The sequence below is a fragment of the Neofelis nebulosa genome, chromosome 1 (assembly GCF_028018385.1).
Source record: "Neofelis nebulosa isolate mNeoNeb1 chromosome 1, mNeoNeb1.pri, whole genome shotgun sequence".
NCBI lineage: Eukaryota > Metazoa > Chordata > Mammalia > Carnivora > Felidae > Neofelis > Neofelis nebulosa.
In genome coordinates, this window is record NC_080782.1 from 40,398,319 (window position 1) to 40,424,553 (window position 26,235).

The 26,235-nt window shown below is 36.5% G+C and overlaps 1 protein-coding gene and 1 long non-coding RNA gene across 4 annotated transcripts in view; one reads left to right on the forward strand and one right to left on the reverse strand.

Annotated features, from left to right (window-relative positions):
• Positions 1 to 26,235, forward strand: part of NDUFS4 (NADH:ubiquinone oxidoreductase subunit S4) — a 115,203-nt gene that overhangs the window by 69,471 nt on the left and 19,497 nt on the right. For both annotated transcript variants that reach the window (XM_058719542.1, XM_058719548.1), the window contains exons 3-4: positions 9,136 to 9,308; positions 23,518 to 23,591. In XM_058719542.1, coding sequence (XP_058575525.1) covers positions 9,136 to 9,308; positions 23,518 to 23,591 — 247 coding nt within the window. The remainder of the gene's footprint in view (positions 1 to 9,135; positions 9,309 to 23,517; positions 23,592 to 26,235) is intronic.
• LOC131505712 (uncharacterized) lies at positions 948 to 25,860 on the reverse strand. 2 transcript variants are annotated; one of them, XR_009258515.1, is made up of 5 exons: positions 25,782 to 25,860; positions 14,586 to 14,670; positions 13,426 to 13,520; positions 8,345 to 8,388; positions 948 to 1,140 (listed from the first exon to the last, which is right to left on the reverse strand). It is a non-coding gene; the product is annotated as an uncharacterized LOC131505712 (long non-coding RNA). The 2 variants fall into 2 exon arrangements; XR_009258517.1 differs by lacking the exon at positions 25,782 to 25,860 and adding an exon at positions 20,142 to 20,226.

Sequence of the window (26,235 nt, forward strand, 5' to 3'; positions counted from 1 at the left end):
GCAGAGTCTGCTTCAGATCTTCTGTCACTCGCCCCAACCCTGCCCCTTCTCCGTTTGCATTCTCTCTCTCAAAAATAAATAAATCTTTAAAAAATCTTAAAAAAAACTATTTTTTGGATAGTTTGGATCTGTTATTTTTTATTACTTCCAGCCTCCTTTGCAGATTTAATTAATTTCATTTATTGCTTAAACTATTTCTTGATTTTAAGAAGTTAATTTACCTTCTGTTCCTTTGCTTTGATATTTTTTCAACAATTATTTGATATTTGGTTCTTTGCTGCTATGGCTTTTGTTTTCATAGTTCTTAACGTATGTTGTGTGTATGTCAGCCTTTTAATTTATTACCAGGGTATGAGGAGGACTGTTTGATTAAAAAATTGGATCTTTTCAGACTATTCCAAGTGCTCTGTGGCCACACTTTTTTGTCCTTTTATTTCGCCTTCTGAAAAAGCTCCTACATGCCTGATAACTACATGACTTAGTGATTTAAAAATCCCAAAACTTCTGGAGCATTGGATTAAAAAGAAAAAAAAAAGTCACCTTAACTGTTACAAAGTTGATCATTATTATTATAGCTTTCTTCTTAAAATTATTAGCTTAGTAACTTTCAAAATGACTCAGAGAAGCATGTTGGTTTTCACTGACACAATATTGATCATTTAATTTGTGAGGCATGTTTTTTTTTTTTGTTTTTTTTTAGTAACTTTCAGTTGTTTCAAAATTAATAGAAACCAAAGATTGTTTCGTGTGTTTCCTTGTATAAAAATGAAGTCTCCCAATGAACTTTCCTGATTTGAGGGGGGGAAAGTTTTAGCATTTTTTAAAAATTGTAGCATTCTCTCATAAAATAGCTGATTAGTAGACTTGATTTGGCTATGCCATATGTTAAATCATGTACTACAAAATTATACAGTACAAATCTGAAAATATTTGCTATCCGCACACCATTGTGTTGAGAAGGAACAATTTATTTTGCCCTTCAAGGTCCCTCTGGATGGACCAAGAACCAAGTTGACATGAGACAGATTAACAGGAGACAATAACATTTCATGGTGTACATTTGGCAGTTCACATAGCCATGGAGTTCCAAAGACAGTTGAGCAACATGATGCCTCTTTGAGCTAAGGAGAGGGTGGGAATCTGAGGATACAAAGGGGAGAAAGACTGTTAGCAGGAAGGTAAGAGGAGATGTTTAAAAAAACAAGAGTTGCCTTATTATATAGATAAATTTCTTAGGTAAAGAGGAATCTATGTTAGTAGCTCTCTTTCTGGTACAAATAGGCAGTTGAGGGAGAGGTAAAGAGCTTTTCCTGAATGTGCTGGGTTTTGATTGCTTTTAGTTCAAAATGATGTCCATGCCAAATTGACCCATATTGGTGTGGCCTACCCTGGGCCCCTACAATTACAAAGAGATTGTGTAATGTTTCAGAGTTATATTTTGGGCAGTTAATTAGATTTTAGATGAGTGTTAACCTTTTCATGGTGGTTTCTTTTGGTAGCTGCTCTTATAAAGTAATATAACATCATTTAGGTCATTTTTGAGGAAAATTTGTTAAATTTTTGGTATGTTTTTACAAGTCAAAAATCAAACTCATCTTCTGTAGTTTTGCACGGAAGAACGCACACTAAATAAATCCAAGCCAATTAATATATACCTGTGCCTTGAGAGGATAAATGGAAGTTGGCTTCCCTTTTGGTGGCAATACAAAATTTGACCACAGTTTTGGAAAGCAATTTGATGACATATTACAGACCATGAACATTCTTATAACCTTTGACTTTATCAGTTCTACCCTCAGTTGTGGTTAAAGGAATTAGGTTACAGGGATTTTCATTGCAGTATACTGGAAAAGCAATAATAACAAAACAGTGTGATTTTTCAATAATGAGAGATTGCTGATCGATCTGTCATGGCCACTAGCTCAGGAAATGAATGGGTGAGTCCTGGTGCACTGCCTCAGCCAACTGCTCCATCCCAGGAGATTCCTGAGGGGACTGGACAAATTGGAACCATAGCTCCTGGCTGCATTTGCCAACACTGTTGCTGAACAAACTTGTTGCAAGAGAAGCCAATAACTCAAGAGATAAGGGTTTGGAAAAAAGAAAGGGAGAAATTTCAGGGGCCAGCAGCCATTGGAGGTGGCAGATTCAAGCCTTAACAACCTACCTCTCTGCTGGCAAGATGGATACCTGGAGTTTTATAGGGAAAGTTTGTGGTGGGGGGTGGTCCATGAAAGAAAGCAAGCAGAGAGCTCATGATCACAGGTGGAATTCAGTATGTGTTTAGCCCATGATCATGGTCTGAGAAGGGGATGTGTAGGGTATGGTCTTCTAGACACTCATTTACTATTCAAGCCTTTCTGGTCTGGCAGTTGGAATGTTCAGTCATTGCAAAATGTCTTCGTCAATGCCTCAAGAAAGTGCAGTAAGAAATAAGCACAATACGTTTTAGAGTGTGAGTTAAGCAGTCTTGTCTATTTCTGGTTTTAACCATTGGCGTCTGTAGTTTAGTAAGAGGGCTCATTGACAGAATTGGCTAAGACATTGTGACATATTAACTTAATAGACTATTAATGAGGATTATGGGGCACCTGGGTGGCTCAGTTGGTTGGGCGTCTGACTTCGGCTCAGGTCATGATCTCACAGCTTGTGAGTTCGAGCTCTGCATTGAGCTCTGTGCTGACAGCTCAGAGCCTGGAGCCTGCTTTGGATTCTGTCTCCGTCTCACTCTGTCCCTCCCCTGCTTACACTCTGCCTGTCTCTCAAAAATAAATAAGCATTTTTTTTTAAATAGACTAATAAGGATTAAAACAAATATGAAAACTAGGTCAAAAGAATCAATGCAAAATAACTGTATTATTATAACTATGTAAAGTGGAATTGTATATGGATATTTATTGGTAGGTAAAACAGTTAAGAAAATGGTTGCTAGGGTGTTAAGCATATGGATATATTTTATAAATTTCTCTTTAATATTATTAAGTGTTTACCAGTATCGTTAAAATCTTAAGTATCCTGAAGGAATCATCTTCTCTGTCCCTCTTTGGTCAGATATTTTCTGATACTCTTTCACCTTTAAAATTTGATTAAATTTTTTTTATTTAATCCTTCCAAACAGTGCTATTACATAGCTTCTGTGATACAGTTTTTAAAGGAGGAAATGGACATAGAGTTTAAGCAACTCGTCAGTACTGCATAGGTAGCAAATGGTGGTCCTTGGGTTCCTCCAGATTTATCTGAATCCTACTTGCTTTGTCTTAACCAATATTGTATTTTCCATTGTGATTATTTAGTTATTTCTGCCACGCATCACCCCTACCATGGGCGCACAAATTGTAAACTTATTTAGGAATAAAATTTTGTCTTTATATCCCCTGCAGCCTCTGGCATGGATAACTTGGCATAATAGGATCTTTCAGTTTGAGTTGAAATAAAGTAAATTATATCTTATTCTTTCAGTTTCATAAATGTCGTAGGCTTACCAGTATGTGTTTTCATACTTAACACAACCCATTTAACATATTTTACTCAGTGTTTTTGATGTGTACAACAAATGGGACATTCAGCCCTTGTTTTTAAAAAGCTACATTTTTCTCTCCTCCAAACTTGAAGCAGCTTATGGACTCTAATTACAAAACCCTTTGTTGTATTTTGATTACTAACTCATTTTTCAAGGAAGATGGGAGATTTTCTGTATCTTAACACCAGCTTCCCATTACTTACTCCGTTCTTTTTAAAAAGTTCAATATTACTTTTTATGAGAATAGAGATGATGTCTGTACTGTTTTGAGCATTATGTCTAGTAACTAATACATAGTAGGTGCCAAAAAATATGTTGAGTAAATGAGATACATTCTTTTTATTGTCTAAGGTAAGCACTTTATATTTAGTCCTCATTTTACTTCATTTAGTTAATTTTATAGATGGTGAATGAAAAGAAGTTTATTTGCCCAAAGTTGTGATTTGGTATTCTTCTAACCCAGTTTGACTCAGCCCTTTGCTTTTAACCATTGCTCCTGTTCACAAAGAGCTAGGAGTAATGAAAATAGTTAGGGATTGGGGCGCCTGGGTGGCGCAGTCGGTTAAGCGTCCGACTTCAGCCAGGTCACGATCTCGCGGTCCGTGAGTTCGAGCCCCGCGTCAGGCTCTGGGCTGATGGCTCGGAGCCTGGAGCCTGTTTCCGATTCTGTGTCTCCCTCTCTCTCTGCCCCTCCCCCGTTCATGCTCTGTCTCTCTCTGTCCCAAAAATAAAATAAAAAAAAAAAATGTAAAAAAAAAAAAAAAAAAAAAAATAGTTAGGGATTGATACTCATGTGTAATTCTTAGTTTGATTACGTGCTACATGATTTTCAGAGTCATTTGCATGTCACTGTTTCTATCTTAGCATTTTATTTAAAACTGAAGTTTTGGTTCCGTGATAGCCTTGCCCAGTATACAGAATGTAATGTTGCATTCCAATACTTGTTTCATTACCTGGTTGGATTCCCACATCAATGTGTTGCTTTAACAGACAAACAAAAGTCAGTTCTACTAGCACACCTCTAATGTATTTTTACAGTTTTTATTTGTATCTGAATTTTGATGACCACTGACTTTTTAGAAGTGCTTAAAGTTCTTCCATGATAAGTAAATACCTATAGTTATGCTGTCAACTCTTTATATTGTTCAAACTATAAAATTTATTTTGTAAACTATCCTTCATTATTTATGAGACCACTTAGTGAGTTTCTTGTGCAAAGTATCTGTAGGGTACTTGAAAGGAAGTTTTTATTACAGATTTTTTTTTTAACATCTTTCATGGTTGAAATAGAATATAAATGCAGTCTTCAAATTTAGATCAGTTTTAGCCCTAGAATAAATTTAAATACATAATTGGTAACTAAAAGCTTGCAGTAGAACAAGTTTCTATAAGCAGTATTTGTACTTAATGTTCCAGCATGTGCTCTATTAAAACTTTTCAACATTGATCCATACATGCAATTTATTGACCTTATTACCCAGAAACCTGGTTAAAATTTTGGCTCTTCTGGATGTGCTGGGAGATCTGTCAAAAATTCACCAAAGTGGTGAAAACCTTTTTCATTTATTTCTCTTTATGACAAGTGTAAACTATTAAGGTTAAGTGGGTGGGGCAACTGGAAGTAATTACTAAGGCCAGTGGCATTTTTGTGGTTTAATAAAGGCAGAAGCTAATTATTCAGTTTTTATTTAAGTGAAATGGTGCCAGAAAGGAGGTTCCTGCAGAGCAGCTGCACTCCTTCAGTGTTACCCTAATTTACCAAAGACACAACTGTCACAAACAAAACTTTTAAACTTGATATATAACCACAAAAGTAAGGAGGCTTTTGTTTGGAGTGCATGCAGAAGAACTCCTTTATACAAATCAACCGGCAGATGACGGACAATGATGAAAATTTGATTCTTTGAAGTCATAATAGTCATTGAAATGTGTGAAATTCTGGTATTGAAAAGAGAGCGACCAGCAAGACTCTAAATCCTGGGTGGTTGCAAGAAGCTTGCTGGGAGGTTTTTCTGCATTTTGACACCAACTTCCCATTGCTTGTTCCCTGCTTCCTTTGTTAAAAAAAAAAAAAAAAAAAAAAAAGTTGAATTCACACAACATAAATGGGGACAGTTGATAACCGAATCATACAGTTTTTATATGGAAAACAAATATTTTATAATGGAAATTGGTATTTGAAAGAATAAAGTTCATTTACATCTACTGGCATATACTTCCTTAATGATTTTTTAAATTCCTCTTCCGTTTAAGTAGACTTGTGAGATAGAAGGTCAGCTGTAAGCTCTTCCAGAATTTAAGACTGTGGAGGAGATGGTGTTGAAAGAGAGGAACTTTGGAATTGTGAGGTGCATCTTTTCAGGAGCAAATATTTATCTGAATGCCCTTCGGTCTATGAATCATTAGTCACGTTTCTTAAGATCGCATTATGGTACATATGATTGGTGTTTGTGAAATTTTATTAAGATAGTAACATTATTTAATAATTGGAATACAGGTTTTATGCTTGACTCAACTGTTTAAAAATTAAAAGTTTTAAAACTCAGAAAATTAGTGTATATTATCTAAAGGATAACTTGAGTTATGAGAATGTATACATAATTATTAGCTAGTGAGTGTTGAGTTTCTTTAGGTAAAAACTTGAAGGCTTCTCATCCAATGTGATGTAGCTTTTTTGTAGTCATAGAAAATTATGAATTGTTATTTATAAATACGTATTTTGCCAATAAAATGAGAAATCTATTAAAGGCAATATTGACATCAGCAAAGTGTTTGGATAAGTAGGGTTTTCTTTTTAGAAAACCACCGGTGATCCAATATTGCAATACAGAAATAGAAATCTAGACATAATGTCTTTAGTTCAATGTAGTTTAGTTTGCAGATGTTTTATTTATTTATTTTGAGGGAGAGCAAAGAATTCAAGACACAAGTAAAGATTTCAACATAGTGCTTCATAGTTCTTTTCAAGTATTACATTGTTTTAATGGAATCTTGGAGTGGGAGCTTTTAGCCCATTGAAATGTGGCTTAAAGGACAGGTTCTTCTGTCACTAGCTGAAGCCGTGTGGATGAAATGATAACAATAGTGTCGTAATGCATTTTAAAAGTGTGAGAAATCAGTTTGTCTAGACTGAGAGTGTGCCTACAGGGACTAGGAATTTTAGAGCTTCTGTGCCCTTTAGGTGTCAAGTATGTGAGAGATGCCAAGCCTTTTCATTCTCGGTCTTTGGCAGCAGCTCAACTCTGCTGCGGCACCTTACATGTCTTCTGCAGGCAAGAGCAGGGACTTTGTCAGAACAACTTGGGCTTCAAAATTCAGAAACTTTTTTGTGCCAATGCCAACTTTAAATTGGGGGATGAGATCAATTAAAAAAATGTCATACTTGGAGAAGCTATGGAAGCACTGGTAGTTGTTCAAAATAGAAAGAGCTCCGTAACATTTTAGCCACTTAAAGAGATTTTCCATCCTAAAAAATCATTCTGTCCCCTTCTATTTTAATAGTACAAATCAAGAAATGCTGTTTCTTTTTTTAAAAAGTTTTATTTTCTATTACTTTGTCATATATGTACATCACAATGTAGAAGGTAAAGAAAAAGTAAATCTGTTCCCTATAATCTCATCTTCCTGAGCTAAATGGTATTATAAGTGTTTAATGTCTCCTTTCCTGTAAGTCGCAAAGAGTAGCTAACTTATAGTTCTGTTTTTTATGAACTTTTATGGAGGGTTTGCTGTGGAATTTGGAAATGCCTCGCCCTGTAATTTTGTAACACACTTATATTGTTTATTTATATACCACTTAAGCTCTAGCTGAGGAAATAGGACTTTAATATAAAGATATGTAATATTAAATAATAATATGACAGATTACAAGTGTTATAGTGAATTCAAAAGAAATAAGCATTGAGGACTTCCCAGGAGTCTCTTTTAAGTTCTTGAGTAGAGAAATATGCTTCAGAAAGTGAACAAATGTCATAAAACATGAAATTTCTTTGAAATTGAACTTGACGATTAAAAATTACCAATTAAAACTTATATTCATACATTTAGAAATTATGAACCAATTGCATTTATTTTATTTAAGAAACTTTTTAAATGTAGGCACATACTAGAAGTGTGTATTTGTGTAAATATTTATATGGATTATTTTGATAGTTTCTCCAAACAGACAAGCTGTGACAAAGTAACCACACCTACTTATTGGTGCAGGTGGAAAGGTATTGTGTTAAGCAGAAGATTGGTTGCCAGCTAAAATAACTTTAAACAGTGTTTTCTTAATCTGTGAGTAGGAAGACTAGTGAAGTCAGAAATGCGCTTAGTATTTTCCCAGTATATGTTGCCGCACTAAGTGTTGACAGTAATTATTTGGTCCATAGCATTGTTTAGAGTGGAACTATAAATTAACATTAGTCTTCTTTAGGGGATATGTTACAATGAAATAGAAATTCACAAAATTTTCTAGTTTTCACAAGTTTGGTGATTTTTTTCATGTTAACTCTGTTGTTTTTAACCAGTTTTTAAAAATTTAGTAAGTGAACCATGGTTTTAAAATGCTTCATTTTTAAGAATATGATTAACCCTGATACGATCTTACTTTGATCAAATATTCTACCATTACTGAAAGGAGACTTAAACTCTGAATTACTTTATTATTTTGTGTCCAGACTGCTACTATGTTTGATAAATATGTCTAATCTGGGGCATCAAAATTACAGACATTTATCACTTTGAGCATTTGTTAAAATTATTAAAAAAAAAAGAATCAAGAAAGTTACCATTGTTTTCATATCACATTTCTGCAAAAACTGTGTAACTTTTATGGCTTACCTTTGCAGAATAAATTTGGTGTGGGTTCTTTTCAGTAGATTTCACTAAAAGGAGATAAATCAAAATGCTAATTAAAGTTTATAATTGATTTTTTATAATTTTATTTAACAAAAGGTTTAGGCCTTCCCCTGAAGGAAATGACTTCTTGTAAGCAGTTTGACACAGAAACCACTGATAATAGATTTTTTTCCTATTTAAAAGTAACTTTTTATATGCCCTTACTTTTTAAAAAATATATGTATTTTGAGAGAGAGCACACGTGTGTGGGAGGCACAGAGAGAGAAGAGGACAGAGGGTCTGAAGCGGTTTCTGTGCTGACAGCAGCAAGCCAGATGCAGGGCTTGAACTCACAAACCAAACTGAGATCTTGACTTGAGCTGAGGTCTGAGGTCGGATGCCAAACTAATTGAGCCACTGAAATGCCCCTCCCCCTAATTTTAATATCCATTCACATTCTTTCTCTGCTTACTAGTTACACCTGCTCATGAAATAAGAGTCTATAGGCTCTTCTACCAGCAAACTCTTCAGAAATTATCAATGCTTTATTGGACAAAAGGGACCTAATTTTTTTTTTTCATGAACCCTTTCCCACTGTACCTTAACACTCCTCCCAGTATACCTTTTCCAGATATCAAAATAGCAGTTTATATGGTAAAAGCAGAGTAGTGAAGTCAGAAAGCTAAAAACCCCAGTTTATAAGTCTGAATAGAATTGCATGAACATAAAAAGCAGCAAAAGTACATCAGAGTATATGTGAGCTGTTAGAAATGTGTTTGCTTCTTTTTCTGTAGGATATCACTACTTTAACTGGTGTTCCAGTAGAGCATATCAAAACTAGAAAAGTCAGGATCTTTGTTCCTGCTCGCAATAACATGCAGTCTGGAGTAAACAACACAAAGAAATGGAAGATGGAGTTTGATACCAGGGAGCGATGGGAAAATCCTTTGATGGGTTGGGCATCAACGTGAGTACTTTGGTTTAATTTGAATATTGTTTCTGCTTTTTCTGTGTGGGTTTTCCTTTTAAATATGTTAAATTGTAAATCCAATATGTTGACAATACTTTTTGAGACCATTTGTGTAGGTATAATGTTAAGTGATAGACCTATATATTATATTTACATGAATATGTATTTAATGGTCATGTAAGGGGGGCCCAGCACTAAAATCATAGAAACAGTCTTTTCAGAGAACTATTTACTGGATAAAAATGGCTGACGCTAAGCATTGTTAGCATGGCCCCAAGCTGTATAAGACACACTGTGTGAATAGTGTTAATAATTTAGTGACACTTTTGTTTACATATAAATTATTTTTTGTTGTTGTTTGTAAGGAGAAGAGTGAGTTTAGAAATTAGATATTATGGGGTGCTTGGGTGGCTCAGTCGGTTAAGCGTCTGACTCCTGGTTTCGGCTCAGTTCATGATTTCATGGTTAGTGAGCTTAGACCCCTAGTCAGGTTCTGTGCTAACAGTGCAGAGCCTGCTTGGGATTCTGTTTCATTCCCTCCACCACTTGCACATGCTCTCTCTCAAAATAAATAAATAGATTTTTTTTTTTAAAAAAAGAAAGAAATTAGGGGCGCCTGGGTGGCTCAGTCGGTTAAGAGTGTAATTTTGGCTCAGGTCATGATTTCACAGTTCATGAGTTGGAGCCCATGTTGGGCTCTGTGCTGACAGTTCAGAGCCTGGAGCCTGCTTAAGATTCTGTGTCTCCCTCTGTCTCTGCCCCTTCCCTGCTCATGCTCTGTCTCTCTCTCAAAAATAAGCATTAATGGAAAAAAAAAAGAAATTAGCTATTTTGAGGGAAACTTGCAAGTTCCTGAGATCTTGTGATTAACAAATTTATAGTGCATTGGAATAAAGTGGTTGTAAATTCGGTGGCACCAATGAAGTCAGTAACCTAAATCTCTGTGGTGGAATAAAACTCAAATGTTAAATGGCAGGACTGCCTCTAATTGAATAAAAGCTGCTGTTTGTTGCTGCTACTAGAGAAAACAGCCAGATAAGCTAGAAAATTGTCAATCTTATTGAGACTCCTAGAGCATTTTATGTGTCCAGTCTTTAGTTGAAGGTGGTTATCAGTTTAAATTATGTCTAACGGTAAAAAAGTCTGATATTTAACATCTTTTCTTACAATGTACCTAGGGGAGTTTTTGTTAAAAATGTCTGCCATGTGCAGTTTAAATACAATTATATTTTATTTGACATGATGATATATAGGTAGTTTTTTAGGTGTCCGTACTCAGTGTTTTAAATGCTGTGATTACTCTTTAAGTCACATGAGATTTTAATGTTTTCCTCTATTTGCAAGATTCATCCATTGCACTATTTATTAATGGTATTTGTGTAGTTTTATTAATAAATTTAAAGATCAAATAGGCTTTATTCAGTGATATATGAATCAGGTAGCATCCCATCTAGCTAATAGAAAGGAACTCTAAAGAACTATACAAAATGGAAGACTTTTTTTTTTTTCTTAAGATTTTATTTTTAAGTAATCTCGCTGCATCCAGCGTGGGACTTGAACTCACAACCCTGAGATCAGGAGTCACATAGTCTACCGACTGAGCCATCCAGGCACCCCCAAAATGGGAGGCTTTAATTGGCAGAATGGTCAGAGATAGGGAAAGTATGGATTACCTCTTCTCTGTGGACAGAAGGGGGTCTGGTCTATTGGGTGGATTACCTCACTATTGCTGATGGGGAAATTCTAGAATTGACTAGTTCAAGGTTACATTTCTGGGAGAGGTTGAAATTACAGTTAGGTATGCAGTCTTGCTTTGTTGATGTGAGGCTTAGTGCAAATGACTCCATTTTGAGCCTATTTTGATTTTTTAAAAAATTAAATCAGACTCTCAGCATAACTGAGAGATAACATCAAAATTAAAGGCATTAGCATCACTCCCAGCTACCACTTTGAAGTTCTCCCAGCTTTTTCTTTTTTTAAATGTTTATTTATTTTGAGAGAAAGAGGGAGCAGGAGCCAGGGAGGGGCATAGAGGCAGAGAGAGAATCCCAAGCAGGCTCCACACTGTTAGTTCAGAGTCTGACTTGGGGCTCGATCTCACAAACCAAGAGATCATCACCTGAGCTGAAATCAAGAGTCTGATGCTTAACTGACTGAAACACCCAGGTGCCCCTCTCACAGCTTTTGTTAATCCTTTGGGTGGTATTCACAGGTCTTAGTGTCTGTGACAGACAACAGCTTCAGGTTCTTAATTTTTTTTTTTAATTTTTTTAAGTTGATTTATTTTGAGAGAGACAGAGAGAGAACAAGCGGGGTAGGGGGAGAAAGAGAGAGAGAGAATCCCAAGCAGGCTCTGCACTGTCAACGCAGAGCCCAATGTGGGGCTTGAACTCATGAACCATGAGGTCTTGACCTGAGCTGAAGTCGGATGCTCAACCAGCTGAGCCACCCAGGTGCCCCCGGTTCTTAATTTTTTTTAAGTTGGTTATTCTTTTTGTTTTTTTGGTTTTTGTTTTTAATTTATTTTATGTTTATTTATTTTTAAGAGTAAGAACATGAGCCGGGGATGGGCAGAGAGAGAGGGAGACACAGAATCTGAAGCAGGCTTTAGGCTCTGAGCTGTCAGCACAGAGCTCGATATGGGGCTCAAACTCATGGAACATGAGATCATGACCTGAGCCGAAGTTGGACACTTAACTGACTGAGCCACCCAGGTGCCCCCTTTTGGTTCCTTTCAGTCTTAGGAAGATCATTTGCTTGTTGGGTAGAGGATAGGAACATGCATTTAAAGTCTTTGAGAGAATACATCATGCCAGGAAAGATTAGTATGATTATAATAAACAAGACAATTCCCAGTGTTTGGATGGGACTTTAGAACCATGGTCTCCAAGATGCAAACCAATCAAAATCAATTCAGTCAAAGACTCCATGGAAAGAGTCAACCGTTTTATGCCAAGTGGCTTTCTAGGTGATCTTATGTAACTAGTTTCAGCTTCCCCAGAAGTAATCCACAGCAGGTGGTATTGACCAGGGAATTAGAGCCCTGCCTGCCAAAGGAAGTGAATCCTGAATGCCTCCCAGTAATTCTCATTTTAATCTGTGGCTCCAGACTGGAAAGTGACAGCCATGGAAGCCAGTTATATTTTAATGGCCTGTAGACTACACAGGCAGTTTTATTCTGGTTACCCTTTCCTTGTATTCCTTTCTTTTTCTTTTTCTTTTATTTTTTTAACATTTATTTTTGACAAAGAGACAGAGCATGAGTGGGGGAGGGGCAGAGAGAGAGAGAGAGAGAGAGAGAGAGAGAGAGACACAGAATCCGAAGCAGGCTCCAGGCTCTGAGCTGTCAGCACAGAGCCCGATGCGGGACTCGAACTCACAGACCGCGAGATCATGACCTGAGCCAAAGTTGGATGCTCAAACGACTGAGCCACCCAGGCACCCCGGTATTCCTTTCTTTATAGAGAACCTAGATGCAAAGTTCCCCAAGTTTTGAGGTTATTAACTAAAGACAGGGAAATGGACCAAGTGCTCTCTAATATATAGACCAGAGTTTTTGTGACAAGAAGAGAGGATTTTAGCTAACGTATGAAGTATTGATCTGGGATCTTGGGAGGAAGTAATCTACATCATTGTCACCTACTTCTCTTCTTCAATCTGATTTGAAGGTTTCCAGCTTTTGCACATTATTAGATATTAGGCAAAGCCTTTTTCAGCTGTGAAATATGTGCCTGAGATTCTAGTCCTTGAAGTTCGGCTCCATCTAGGTGGTGAGGAGGAACGAGTAGAGCCCTTTCTGAGGAGATTCAAAGGCAGTCTTTGTTCTCAGTGATTCCAAGTGTGAGGGAAAATGGAAAATATTAATTTGGAGAGTTGTAGTCAGATAATTGATGAAACTAGAAAAATTTAGGATCCAGTCTAGTTTATAGGAATACAACAAAACCTCAAAAATAGTTCATAGGGCTAGGATCCAGCATTTAAAAAGGTACAAACATTATCTTATGCTCTACAATTAACTCCATTTTTTTAAAAACCAAAGATAAACACAGTAAAACTAATCGGCAGTCAACTTGGCCTGATTGTTTACATAAGTGCAGTGAGAATAGTGACTTACCATATGAGCTTTTTTTGAACACTGCTTTGCTGAAACTTTTCATAAGGAATCTCGAACTGTGAAAAGCTTCCAAGGGACTGGCCATCAGATTTTACCTGCAAAATCATTCCTATCAAAGCCTTGGTAGGGGAGCCTGGGTAGCTCAGTCAGTTAAGCATCCGACTGGCTCAGGTCATGATCTTGCAGTTTGTGAGTTCAAGTCCTGTGTCGGGCTCTGAGCTGAAAGCTCAGAGTCTGGAGCCTGCTTTGGATTCTGTGTCTCCCTCTCTCTCTCTCTTCCCTCCCCCACTCATATCTGTCTCTCTCTCTTTCAAAATCATAAATACACATTAAAATTTTAAAAAAGGCCTTGGTGATATAGCCAGTGTTTCCAGTTGTGTCTTGTTATAAGGAGAACAGATTTTTAAAAATTTTTTATAGTGTTTATTTTTGAGAGAAAGCCAGGGAGGGACAGAGAGGTGGGGAGACAGAGTATCCAAAGCAGGCTCCATGCTGACAGCACAGAGCCCAGTGTGGGGCTCATACTCACAAACTGTGAGATCATGACCTGAGCCAAAATCTGACGCTTAACATATTGAACCACCTAGGTGCCCCAAGGACTTTTATTGAAGTTGTGTAAATAACTAGCTATATTGCTATGAAAAGAATACTTCAGAGTTTCATCTTTGTTTACAAAGGTATACTTAACCAAATTGTTGTAAATCATTAATAGCTTAAGAGAAAAAGTTTGCAAAGTCTGGAAAAACAAAACATTAAAGAACCAGCAGTATTTCAGATAAGAAGTTCTATAAATTATAATTTTTATCAGTCCACTCAGTGCCATGTTACTAATCCTTTATTTTTTTTTTAAGTAGGCTCTACACCCAATGTGGAGCTCAAATTCACAACCCCAAGATCAAGGGGTTGCATGCTCTGACTGAGCCAGCCAGCACCCACCATGTTATTAATTCTTGAATCCATTTTTTTCTAATAGTTCTGGAAATTCCTACCCAGTTTAGTTTTATGATCTTAGTTACGAGAAACCTGTACTTGTCAGGGCGCCTGGCTGGCTCAGTTGGTACAGCATACGATTCTGGATCCCAGGGTTGTAAGTTTGAGCCCCACATTGGGTATAGAAATTACTTAAAAAGATAAAAATCTTTAAAAAAAGAAACCCGTACTTGTCAAAATCCTTTCCATGAATCTCCTTGAAAATGGTAGCACTTTCTTAGGAACACTGAAGCATCAGAGTAAAACAACGTATCTCTGTAAATGGAATTGACAAGGAAATTTGGTTATTGTGTTACACAACATTTTAAGAGAAGTAGAATTATGAATAATAACATTACACCAGGACATCAGATTTCTAGAAATTTTAGAAAACTTATAGTACATACCTATATAAATTACATAAAGAAGGCTTAATATTATTTTATCTGACGTGGCTTCTCCTGTCACTTAACATATCAAATAAGCCTAACTAGTTTAACATCTCCCTTTTTATAAGAAGAGAATACAAATCTTTTGCAATTTTTTGGGACCCTCTAGAAAAATCCTAAAGTTAGTTCAAGGTCAAAAATACTTCATTTGGAGTTTGAATTTTGGAAAGTTGATAAAAAATATCAAAGGTTAAAAAACACTTGGTCAAGTTGGATCGTAGGTTAGTGTGAAATAATACTTAGTTATCCAGTTAACCATAGGGACAATTAAAGACTCTGAGAGCAAATACAAAACGTTAAATTAGGGGGCACCTGACTGGCTCAGTTGGTAGAACGTGACTCTTGATCTCAGGGTTCATGCCCCATGTTGCGGCATGGAGCCTACTTTAAAAAAAAGTTAAATTATTGTAAAACAATAAGCTCAACTTTTTAAATAGGGAAGTAATTAAATTTAAGTAATTAAAGGTGTGATAAACAAAAACAACATGAAACACAGGAAATTATTTTGACAAGACAAAATCTTTGATTTCTAGGCAGATTAGTCAAAACGGTAAAGGAATAATAATTTTTTTTACTATCTCTTATCAAAAGCAGACCAACAGTCCAAGAAAATTTTGTCCTTTTAACAGAGAGAAAAACCACATTCTAATTTCTTACTAGCTTACTTGTTCACTTAAATTTATTCTAATCTTAGCCAGTCTTGACCATGCCTAATACTCGTGTCCAAAGATTCTTTTTCTTCCACAAACCTTAGTGGCTTTAATTACATATGTTAGAATTTTTAACCCTAAAAACCTTTAAAAAAATTATGTAGGCTCCATGTCCAATGTGGGACTTGAACTCATGACTCTGAGATCAAGAGTTGAATTCTCTACTGACTGAGCCAGCCAGGTACCCCTAAAACTCTTAATTTTTAATGAAAATAAGGAAGTAAACAAATGGTTATGAACTGTCTCTTACACTAGCATTCTGTAGATTGGCAGACATAATTTTGTTATATCTGGGAACACATGTTTTCTCATAGTAAATTTCTCAGGCACAAAACATGTTTACTAATACATCCAAATACCTTGAGTTCCTCTATAAAAGGAAGGTAAAGTAGATAAACCTATATTCAGTAATTAAATGTTTCAGTATTTTATCTTATTTGCAAATGATCTAGATATGTAATGATTCTCCATCATTTAACTTAGCAAAACTTTAAGGTTTCGGGTTACCAAAAAGATTTGGGAAACTTAAAAAATCTCATCTAAAAATCTTTATCCTGCTTACATCTCTGTAATTCACTCGTTCTTAAAAATTTTGTTTAGATCACTTCTGAAATTTCATCATCCCAAGTTATTTTTCTTGCTGATAAGTTTTGTAACAGATAATGTGAATGTGGACTAGTAAACCCAAGTTAATAAAAGTTGTATGTCTGCATTATATTCACTATTGATAATTCTAAAGACATGCCTATTTTAATTAAGCCAACAAACTTAAATTGGCTTTGATACTGAATATTTTCACAGATCACATGAGTCTGAAAAGCATTTGAGTTTCTATTGTATAGCTGAGAATTTTAGGAATGCCTTAATTTATAGAGGTGCTTAATTTTCTTCAAGCCAATTAAATACAACTCTTTTACAAATTAATTTTACCAATACCATTAAGAGATTTAAAAAAACCCACCTATCTGTAACACATATATTTTGACACATAGACATACAGACAGATGTAAATGTAGAACTTCTAACTTCTATTTTAAAATTACTTGCACGGGGGTACCTGGGTGGCTCAGTCAGTTAAGCATCCTACTCTTGATTTCATCCCAGCTCATGATCTTACAGTTCCTGAGATTTAGCTCTGTGTCTGTCTCTGCACTGAGCATGGATGGCACCTGCTTGGGATTCTCTGTTTACCTCTCTCTCTCAAATAAATAAACTTCGAAGAAAAATAAATTACGGCCATCAATCAGGTACAGTAATACACAACTCATTAGTTATAAAAGAAGTTGGATCTAAGTTGTTTTTCTGGTAGATGGTATAGGTTAAGGTTACTTGTTCAGATGGCTAAAGCTTTTTACTTTTCTGGAAGAGACATCTACTTCACTGAGTTGATGTTCACAGATTTACATAGGACCTTTGAAGACACATTTTTTCCATTGTCCCCTTTGATTACAAATGAAACATCAACACTTGGGCCATGGTTTGATTGTGGACCCCTAGTGGGGGGGGTGTGATGTGGGGGACCCAGGTGTTATTTTAGGTGCCTGGCCTTGGAGTTATTATATCTCTATGGCCAGTATCTTGGCAGACTTTTGTTTGTGGTCTTGTTTCAAAGTTCCTTCAAAGTGCTCAGCTATGGTCACAGGTTCAGTCAGTCAATTGTCTCCATCCTGTTTTGTGCTTATCAATTCACTAATCTCAGGAGATACTCCGCTGACAAATAGAGCAGCTAGAGCAAGTTGGGTGACCTTGTTCTTATTCTGGAGCCCCAGAATGCTGTAGGAAGAAAGCTTCCAAGTGGGCTTAAAGTCTGCAACAGATTCGTCTTTGTTTTGTTTGCATGTTTGAGTAACATACGAATAATAAATAAATATACATGTTTGAAGAGGGGGACACTAGGAATGGCTTTTAAAGATTGGTTGCTGTTCTGTGAACCTTTTCTAGTCCAGGAGGGGACCAGATTGAAGGTTAAGGATCTTGGATATCATCCTTGGGGTTATACCATCTTGCTTCCTGCATCCATTTTTGGGCTTTACCAGGTCCCACCAACATGTGCACAAGAGGACAAGATCTGGCAACCTGGCTCTAATAACTTCTTCAGAAAACTTTTGGGGATTGTCCTTGGGTTTAGGAAATTCTTTTTTTTTTTTTTTTTTTTTTTTTTTTTTTTTTTTTATTTATTTTTGGGACAGAGAGAGAGCATGAACGGGGAAGGGGCAGAGAGAGAGGGAGACACACAGAATTGGAAACAGGCTCCAGGCTCCGAGCCATCAGCCCAGAGCCTGACGCGGGGCTCGAACTCACGGACCGCGAGATCGTGACCTGGCTGAAGTCGGACGCTTAACCGACTGCGCCACCCAGGCGCCCCTAGGAAATTCTTTTAACTATGGTTTTAATTTAGTCTTTGACCAAGGAGTGAAAGAGAGTCACCCCACAACCTCAGGTGTTTTTATTGTAAAAGATAACCTTTTAATAGTCTCATCAGAGTGGAAAGGCAGTTCAGATACAGGATTAGTAGAGTGTTGAGTACTCAGGGAAAGGAAGATTTGAGGCGAGCAGTAGGAGTTTTATTGTCTTTTTTTTTTTTTTTAAGTACCTCTTGTGTCTTTAATTTTTCATTAGTCTTTTGCTTCATTTTTTAATGAAGCATTTTTGGAATCTTGATGCGTTTTGGAAGCTTCTGAATACCAATTAAAATAGATCTCTCATTCTGTTTGTTCAGTTTAGGAACCCTTGTTTTCAAGTACATTTCTTAAATGAATGATCTCATCTAATTGGAACGTTCCCCATAATGGCCATTGTAATTAATTCTAGGTTGTCTCTAATAACATTTTGACAATCTTGTAGATATTTATAGCTTCTGAGACAAAATATACAGGTGTGTCAGAAGGTGGCATGCTTAACTTTTTAGAATTTAAGGATCCCTTCCCTTTTGTTGTTATTCTAGCTAAGCCTTTGGGTCTCTCAGAACCAAACTGAAAGGGATACTTATACTTGTAAGGGATGTGCTGCTGCATTGGGGGTTTTATGGTGTTTTGCAGTATACGTCATTGCACAGAAATGTTCTTGAGGTTGACAGTGACTTAGTGTCAATCTAATCCATTCTGTAGCCGACTTATACTAACATGGGGATCTCTGAGTTAGGTGGTGATTGCTCTAACAGCTTTTAAGTGCCTAACATGTTCCCACCAATTTTTGCAGCTTTTTGGCTTCCATCATCCCTATTAACATTAACCTTTACACAAAACAAGACAATCAAACATGTATACCTTACTATATTGGCAATAACCAAGAGATAATACTGTGCTCTGGCCATGAGATAGTCCTGTGTGCACCGCCAGTAATTTCTATCATGAAACCTTGGACTGGGGAAAGGATTGAACTAGCAGACACCAACAAATGGGGACTGGAGGCTCCACATCAGTGGGAAACTGCAACTGCCATTAACAGTTCCCCCATAGGTCTTGGGACAGAATTAAGGACCCTGGGGTTTCAGACAGTTAAACCAGAATTGTGGCCTGAACTACCAGCAGTTCCCATGGAACTTACTGGTAAGCCAATTAGATTTGGAGCTTGACCCAAAGAGAGCAGAGATCAGAATCAGGAACTTACCTATGACTCTTAGAAATGGTGGGAAAAAGGGTGCCTGAGTGGCTTAGTTGTTAAGCATCTGATTTTGGCTCAGGTCATGATCTCACAGTTCATGAGTTCAAGTCCCACATTGGGTGAGCTTGAGCCCCACTTGGGGTGAGCTGTGCTTCTCTCTCTCTGCCCCTTACTCACTTCCACCCTCTCTCTATCTCAAAAAAAAAAAAAAAAAAAAAAAAGTGAAAAAGACCAAGAATTCAAAAGGATTCGTGGGTACCGCCCCTGTTTCTCATTGTCCCTAAATGCCATCAGAAGTTTGCTTCATATCCCATAGCTGCCACCAAATCTGTTAAAAACAAAATTCAACTGAGTAAATTTAAAGATCAAATTGGCTTTTATTCAGTTATTCATGAATCCAGCAGCATTCCATCTAGCAAATACAAAGAAGCTTCAAAATGCTGTGCAAAATATAGGAGGCAAGGATAAGGAAACAGCAGATTTCCTCATCTCTCTGATTGTTATTCCAGATTGACTATTTTAAGATTACATTCTTGAGAGAGATTGAAATTGCAATTAGGTATGAAGTTTTGATTTGCTAAACACAAATGACTCCATTTTGGGCCTGCTATCTTTTATAACAGTTTTCAGTTGGGGGTTATTATAATACTTAAAATGAAGATTCTTATACATATCTCTTGGTGAACCTATGATTTCATATTAATATGCTGATTGACCCCTGATAAATGAATTTCTATTCAGTACCATTCTTTAATTCTCTATCCTTATGCCTATTCAGTTAATGACACTGGTTATGAGATAAGTTTTGTTTTAGCAGACAGTGCAGTGGCTGATAGATTACCTTGAATTTATGGAGGATATATGTTTTGCTTTGTTAGGGTGGGTCTGTTTCAATTTTACTCTGGTCTCAGCCCTAGAACACAGTGTTAGAAAATAAAAAGGCATGGCTCTTTTGAGGTTTTGTTGGAAAGTACGAAGTACTTACCAAGTCCTTCTAAGTCTGTGGGACTCCAGACTTAGTCTTCCCTGTAGCAAGTAAACAGCAGTTGAAACCTCTGCTTAGTTGTTTCAGCCTTCTCAGTTGTTGAGAGTCTTGCCCATTTGTGTGCAGTTCAGAATTTCCCTCCTCTTCAGATTCCTCCTTTTTACTGTTTCTTTCCCTAACTTGGCAGCAGCTCTGGCAATCCTAAACACTCTCTCCAGATTCCTTGTGCTAATAAGACTGTGGCTTTCTGCTTGACTTCTTGATGGTCCTAGCTATCTAGACCAGAGAGTACCTTTAAGGAAAAAACAGTATCAACTTATCTAAACCATTGTGTTTCCCTTCTTTCCAAGGTTCAATTCTTCATTTTCTTTCCTGCTTTTGGTCACTCTGTTCCCTTCAAACAGTTGGTTTTTCATTTTGTTTTGTCCATAGTTTATAATTATGTAATTGTTAGGCAGGTAAGTCTGATTTTAATGACAGGTAAATCTGCCATTATCCAAATTGGAACCTCAGTAATTGAGCAAATAAAGTTTAAAAATAGAAGTACAGGGGCGCCTGAGTGGCTCAGTCAGTTAAGCATCCGAATTCAGCTCAGGTCACGCTCTCACAATTTGTGGGTTCAAGCCCGCATTCAAGCCGGCTTGGGATTCTCTTTCCCTCTTTCTCTCTCAAAAAATAAAATAAATATAGAAGTACAGATTATATTTGGTAAAGATTAAAAAGATTATTTATAGATGGAGGAGGGTAAACTGTAAAAGACCTCATGTAAAAGATTGGTATTCATTGAAGACCGTGAGAGATGGTTGGGGTGGACTTTGATATGCTGATGTGCTCTGGTCTCCCTCTGTATTTCTAGTGGAAGGAACAGATTCAGCTGGTGGGAACGTATAGGTTGCCTTCAGAGGAACACTTAGCAATCTGTTTGAACAGTTTGTTACTTTCAAGGGAAATAATTAAAAAGAAGACTGGAAAGTGTGGGTTTTGATCATATTGTAGAAGGGCTTGAATGCCAAAGTGTAGGAGATTTTGAAATTAATTTGGTAGACAGTGGGAACTATTTTAAGTTTTAAAGTTGGACGATGAGTTTCAGAGTTGAACTTTAGGAAAATTAATCTGGCAACAAGATGAAGGGTAGATTGGAGTCAGGAAAGGAGGCAGAAAAATTAGGAAAGAATAGGAAGTTTGAGGAAGGAGAAAGGGTGACTGGTGGTGTGACTGGTGGTGGCAACATACTTAGAGAAGAATTGCGCAACATAGGAGACAGAGAAGGAAAAGGATGGAAACTGATACAAGTTGTTACTGTTAACCTATGTGTGTAATTCTTCATAAATAAAGTGAGCAGAAGAATAAAAGCTGTACCACCTTTGCAGAAAGGAGAGCTCCTGGCTCCTGAGTTTTTCCTACAGTTTTTTTTGTTTCCTGTTCTCAGCTAAGCTGACATGAATGACAACACTCACCAAATTACTGGATCATATTTATGTTGACCATTTATTTTTAATAGAGGATTTTTTTTTTTTAATGTTTATTTGAGAGAGAGAGAGAGAGAGGCAGAGAGAAGGAGACAAGAGAATCTGAAGCAGGCTCTAGGCTCTGAGTTGTCAGCACAGAGCCCAATGTGGGGGGCTCAAACCCCCCAGCAGTGAGATCATGACTTAAGCCAAAGTCAGGTGCTCAACTGACTGAGCCACCCACGCACCCCAGGACAATTCTATTTTTTAAAAGTTTATCTTGTGAGAGAGTGAGCGGGGAAGAATCTCAAGCAGGCTCTGCACTGTCAGTGTAGAGCCTGTCATGGGGCTCGAACTCACAAACCATGAGATCATGACCTGAGCTGAAATTAGAGTCAGACGCTTAACTGACTAAGCTACCCAGGCACCCTTTGTTGACCCTTTTGTTCTCAGTATAGTTTCTCTAAACTGTCAACTGAGAAATCATATGTGCTTTGAAGAGGAGGGATCGATATAATATTATTCATTATTGGTGTTAATACAGTTCACTAACATGAAGTTCTTTTGCTTACAAGGTGGGGGAAGTGGTATGGTAAGAATACATATCATAGGATCTCATAAGGAGCCCCAGAACAGTAACCATAGTGGATGACTGCAACTTCAGCAATTTGTGAATCTTCATTTCATTGAGGGCTGCTTCCCATATATTCTCTTCAGTGTATGTCTCATACCTTCCCACTATCCATATTACTTCCTAAATCTTATTTTTTACTTCCATATTTTTAAAGTATATTTATTTATTTTTAGAGAGAGAGACATTGGGCATGCACATAAGAGGGGAAGAGGGAGGGAGGGAGAAAGAGAGAATCCCAAGCAGGCTCTATGCTTCCAGAGCACAATGTGAGTCTCAATCCCACGAACCAAGAAACCATGATCTGAGCCAAGATCAAGAGTCAGATGCTCAAACGGCTGAGCTACCCAGGTGCCCGTTCCACATTTCTACACGATGTTTCACGGAATGCTATATTCACCATTCAGAGATTCATAATAAACATTTGTAGCAAACAGTGTTCTACCTTTTTATAAATGTACTAATAAAACTGATATTTCTGAAGTTATATGTATGGCAGCTTGTGAAGAGTCTGTGTAGATTTGTAAATATTACCCTTTCTTAGATTGAGGAACTCAATTAGATGTCAATTCTTGGAGCTTTATTTTGTCATGTGGCCATATGCTTATTGCCCATAATGATAGAAGGTTCATTAGAAGAGTGGGTGTTGTTGCCATCTATTGGGGGGGTGGTGGTGGTAATGATAGTAGTACTTACAGTTGCACTCACCAGTAATTTTCTTGGTAATAAATTTATAAGGTCAGTTTGAGTTTGAGAATTCTCTTGTTTTTTTTTTTAATTCATTTCTATTTTTTTTTGAAGAGTTGAATAAATGACTTTATTAAGGAGTAAAAAAATTGCTGAATGTCTTTGCAGTTACTAATTTTTTTTAATGTTTTATTTATATTTGAGAGAGAGAGAGAGTGCAAGTGGGGAAGGACAGAGAGAGAAGGAGGCATAAAATATGATGCAGGCTCCAGGCTCTGAGCTGTCAGCACAGAGCCCAAGAGGGGCCTCAAACCCATGAAGCATGAGATCATGACCTGAGCCAAAGTCAAACGCTTAACCGACTGAGCCACCCAGGCACCCCTGCAGTTACAAATTTTTTAATTTGACAATACATGTTAGAAAATCTCAGTTTAACACAGGAAAAGATGACATTCAAAGAGTTAAGTTTTAAAGAGACTGTTTGAAACAAGGTATTTATACTTATCTCATACAGCAGCTGTTTATTTTCTAAATGTTTTAGTTGATTTTACATATATATTTTAAAATATATATTTAATGTTAAATCCTGGAAAAAAATGGTCTCTTACAGGGCTGATCCCTTGTCCAACATGGTTCTGACCTTCAGTACTAAAGAAGATGCAGCTGCCTTTGCAGAAAAAAATGGTATGTTTAGGTTATATTTGTTTTGCTTTGACAAATAAAATGAAAGTAAGATTTTATGTTCTTGACCTTAATCAAAATCAGTCAGGAATACAGAATTTGAGTTGAAAGAAATCTTGTAGTAGGTCTGTCTAATCCCGTGGTTTTTAGATTTTTTACACCATCAAAACACCTCCCCCATGTAAAAAAATCTAAAATAGAATGCCCACATAACACATAAAAGCCAAACTTCCCCTAATTTGAAATAGAAGCAGGGAGAAAAACTATTTCTCCTACTCCTACCTTGTTTATGGCTCCCTCTGCAGAATTACTAACATTTGGTTTTTGAACTCATTGAACATCTCATAAGATAGCCTGTTCCAGTCGATACCTCTGTTTATTATTTTCTTTATTACTTTGAGCCAAAATCTCAAATCTGTAATTCTGCCTAATAGCTCTTCCCTTATTTGAAAAATAGTTATCATTACCTTATTCTCTATAAAATTTCATGTAAGCCTAAATGTTTGCCACTTTTCTAGATATGGTGGGGATAGTACGAAGCATAATCTGAACTCTAATATTAGATTAATGCAGCCTAAGACCGTATTAGTTTTTGAGGTAGCCACCTAAAATTTCTTTATGTTGATATTGCTATCAATGAAAATGCCAATTCTTTTCTCATTTTCTGTTAAGCCATGCAACATGGTGGTCAGCCATGGGAGTCAGTCCAGTCTGAATTCTGATCCTTGTTATGCTACTCTGAAGCTATATGATTTTGGATTAATTTCATAATGGACTTAATGTTTTCTCATGGTTGAAGTCATGGTACTTAAGTCATAGTGTACCTAGTCCAGTACCTTTTACCTAATAGTTACTTTGAATCTATTAGTTCTCACCCTTACCTCTCTCCATCTGATATTTCTGTTTGTCTCCTTTGGATTTAAAAGCACTACTATATAGTTGTACCTAATGCATTCTTTTGTTCCAGTTGGTCAAACTCAGTTGGTCAAACTGAATTTGAATCTAAACTATCTATTTGAATGAGATCGTGTCTATTTAAGTATATTGTTACTATAACGCAGTTGATCAATGTAAAAGATTATTAGTGTTCTGTAACATATTTGACATATATTATTATCTAAAATATTCACTTTACCCTTAGTGTTATGTAGCTTATGAGTAAGAGTGTGAAGCCAAGCTGCCTGGCCTTTGGATCCATGTTGGTCTCCTATTATTTGTATGTCTTGTGCTTCCATTTTCTCCTATGTACAGTGGGAATTGAGGATTGCCTTCATTAATAGAAGTGCTTAGAACATAGTTAAGTTATAATTGTACATAAGTTTATCTTAGACTTTGTAGTAGGCTTTTTAAAACTTAAAAAAAAATTTTGTAAATGAAGCTCCTTATTAACATGTTCTTGGCAATTTCCAAATTTCTTAATTACATAATTATTCTCATGGTGGTCATAGTCTTTAAGATATTATTTTGATTTAAATTAAATTGCTTTTTAATTAAACTGTAATATAGCTTATCAAAAGCAGTTCTATTAATGTTTTCCATCTTTCTAGCCTACCATATTTCATGTCTGACACCTTGAAAATTATTCATTTGAGGTCTGTAATGTGAGTTTAATAACAGGAAATCTAATTAAATTGTTAAATCTCTGGTTAATGTCTAAGTGGTCACCAGGACTGCATGACTACAGTTGTCATGTGAATTGCAGGTGTGAACTAGCTGCTGCTGCTGTTGAAATCAGGTGCTTTCCCACTTTGATTTCTACCTCCCTGGGAAAGAAAACTGAGGAACATTATCAAAGTCAGTAAACAGTGTTAACTTGAAAAAGTTTAATGGAGAGTATCTTATAGTACTGTAGACTAATAGTGGGTCAGGAATTTTAACCTACAAGGTAGTAGGAATTCTGTCTTAGTCACTGCTTTGTCCTCAGCACCTAGCACAAAACCTATATAATGGACATGTGATATGTGGTAAAATTAATTGACTTTCTAAAATACATCTTTCTACTCATCTGAGAGAGTTCTCACTGATTATTACACCCTTGAATTCACTGTAGTACTTGTGATCTGTCTCATTTATTGAACATTCAGCATTATATATCATGTAAAGAGGTTTTATATATATAAAGTCCTGTTTCTCTAGTTATTGAGGCAACAAATCATTGAAACGGTACAGAATCCCAAATTACCCACATCTTACCGATTCTGATTTGCCTCTCTTGGATAATGGATAATGGTGGGGACATACAAATGGATCCCCTCTCCCCCCACACCTAACATCATTCCATTAACATCATTCCATTGTGAACTAATGCTGGTGAAGGTTGGGTGAACCAATGTTCTGGTTAGTAACAACATTAAGAAGAAATGGTTTAGAAGCACTAATATGTAAAGACTATTGGATTAAGAGGCTGGTAATTAGGATTCTCATTCCATAACTGTCAGCTTCACAGGAGATCTTGAGCAAGTCATGTTTCACTATACTTTTGATAAACATGTATCTTCATCTTTGAAATGAGAAGTTGGATGGGTAATGCACAAAGACTATAGACATAAGGTTATGTCTCTTTACTTTTTAGCCCAGTACCTTATTCATTATATGCTCTAGGGGGAAAATGTGTTTTTGTTGATACAAATAAACCAAAAAAAACCTG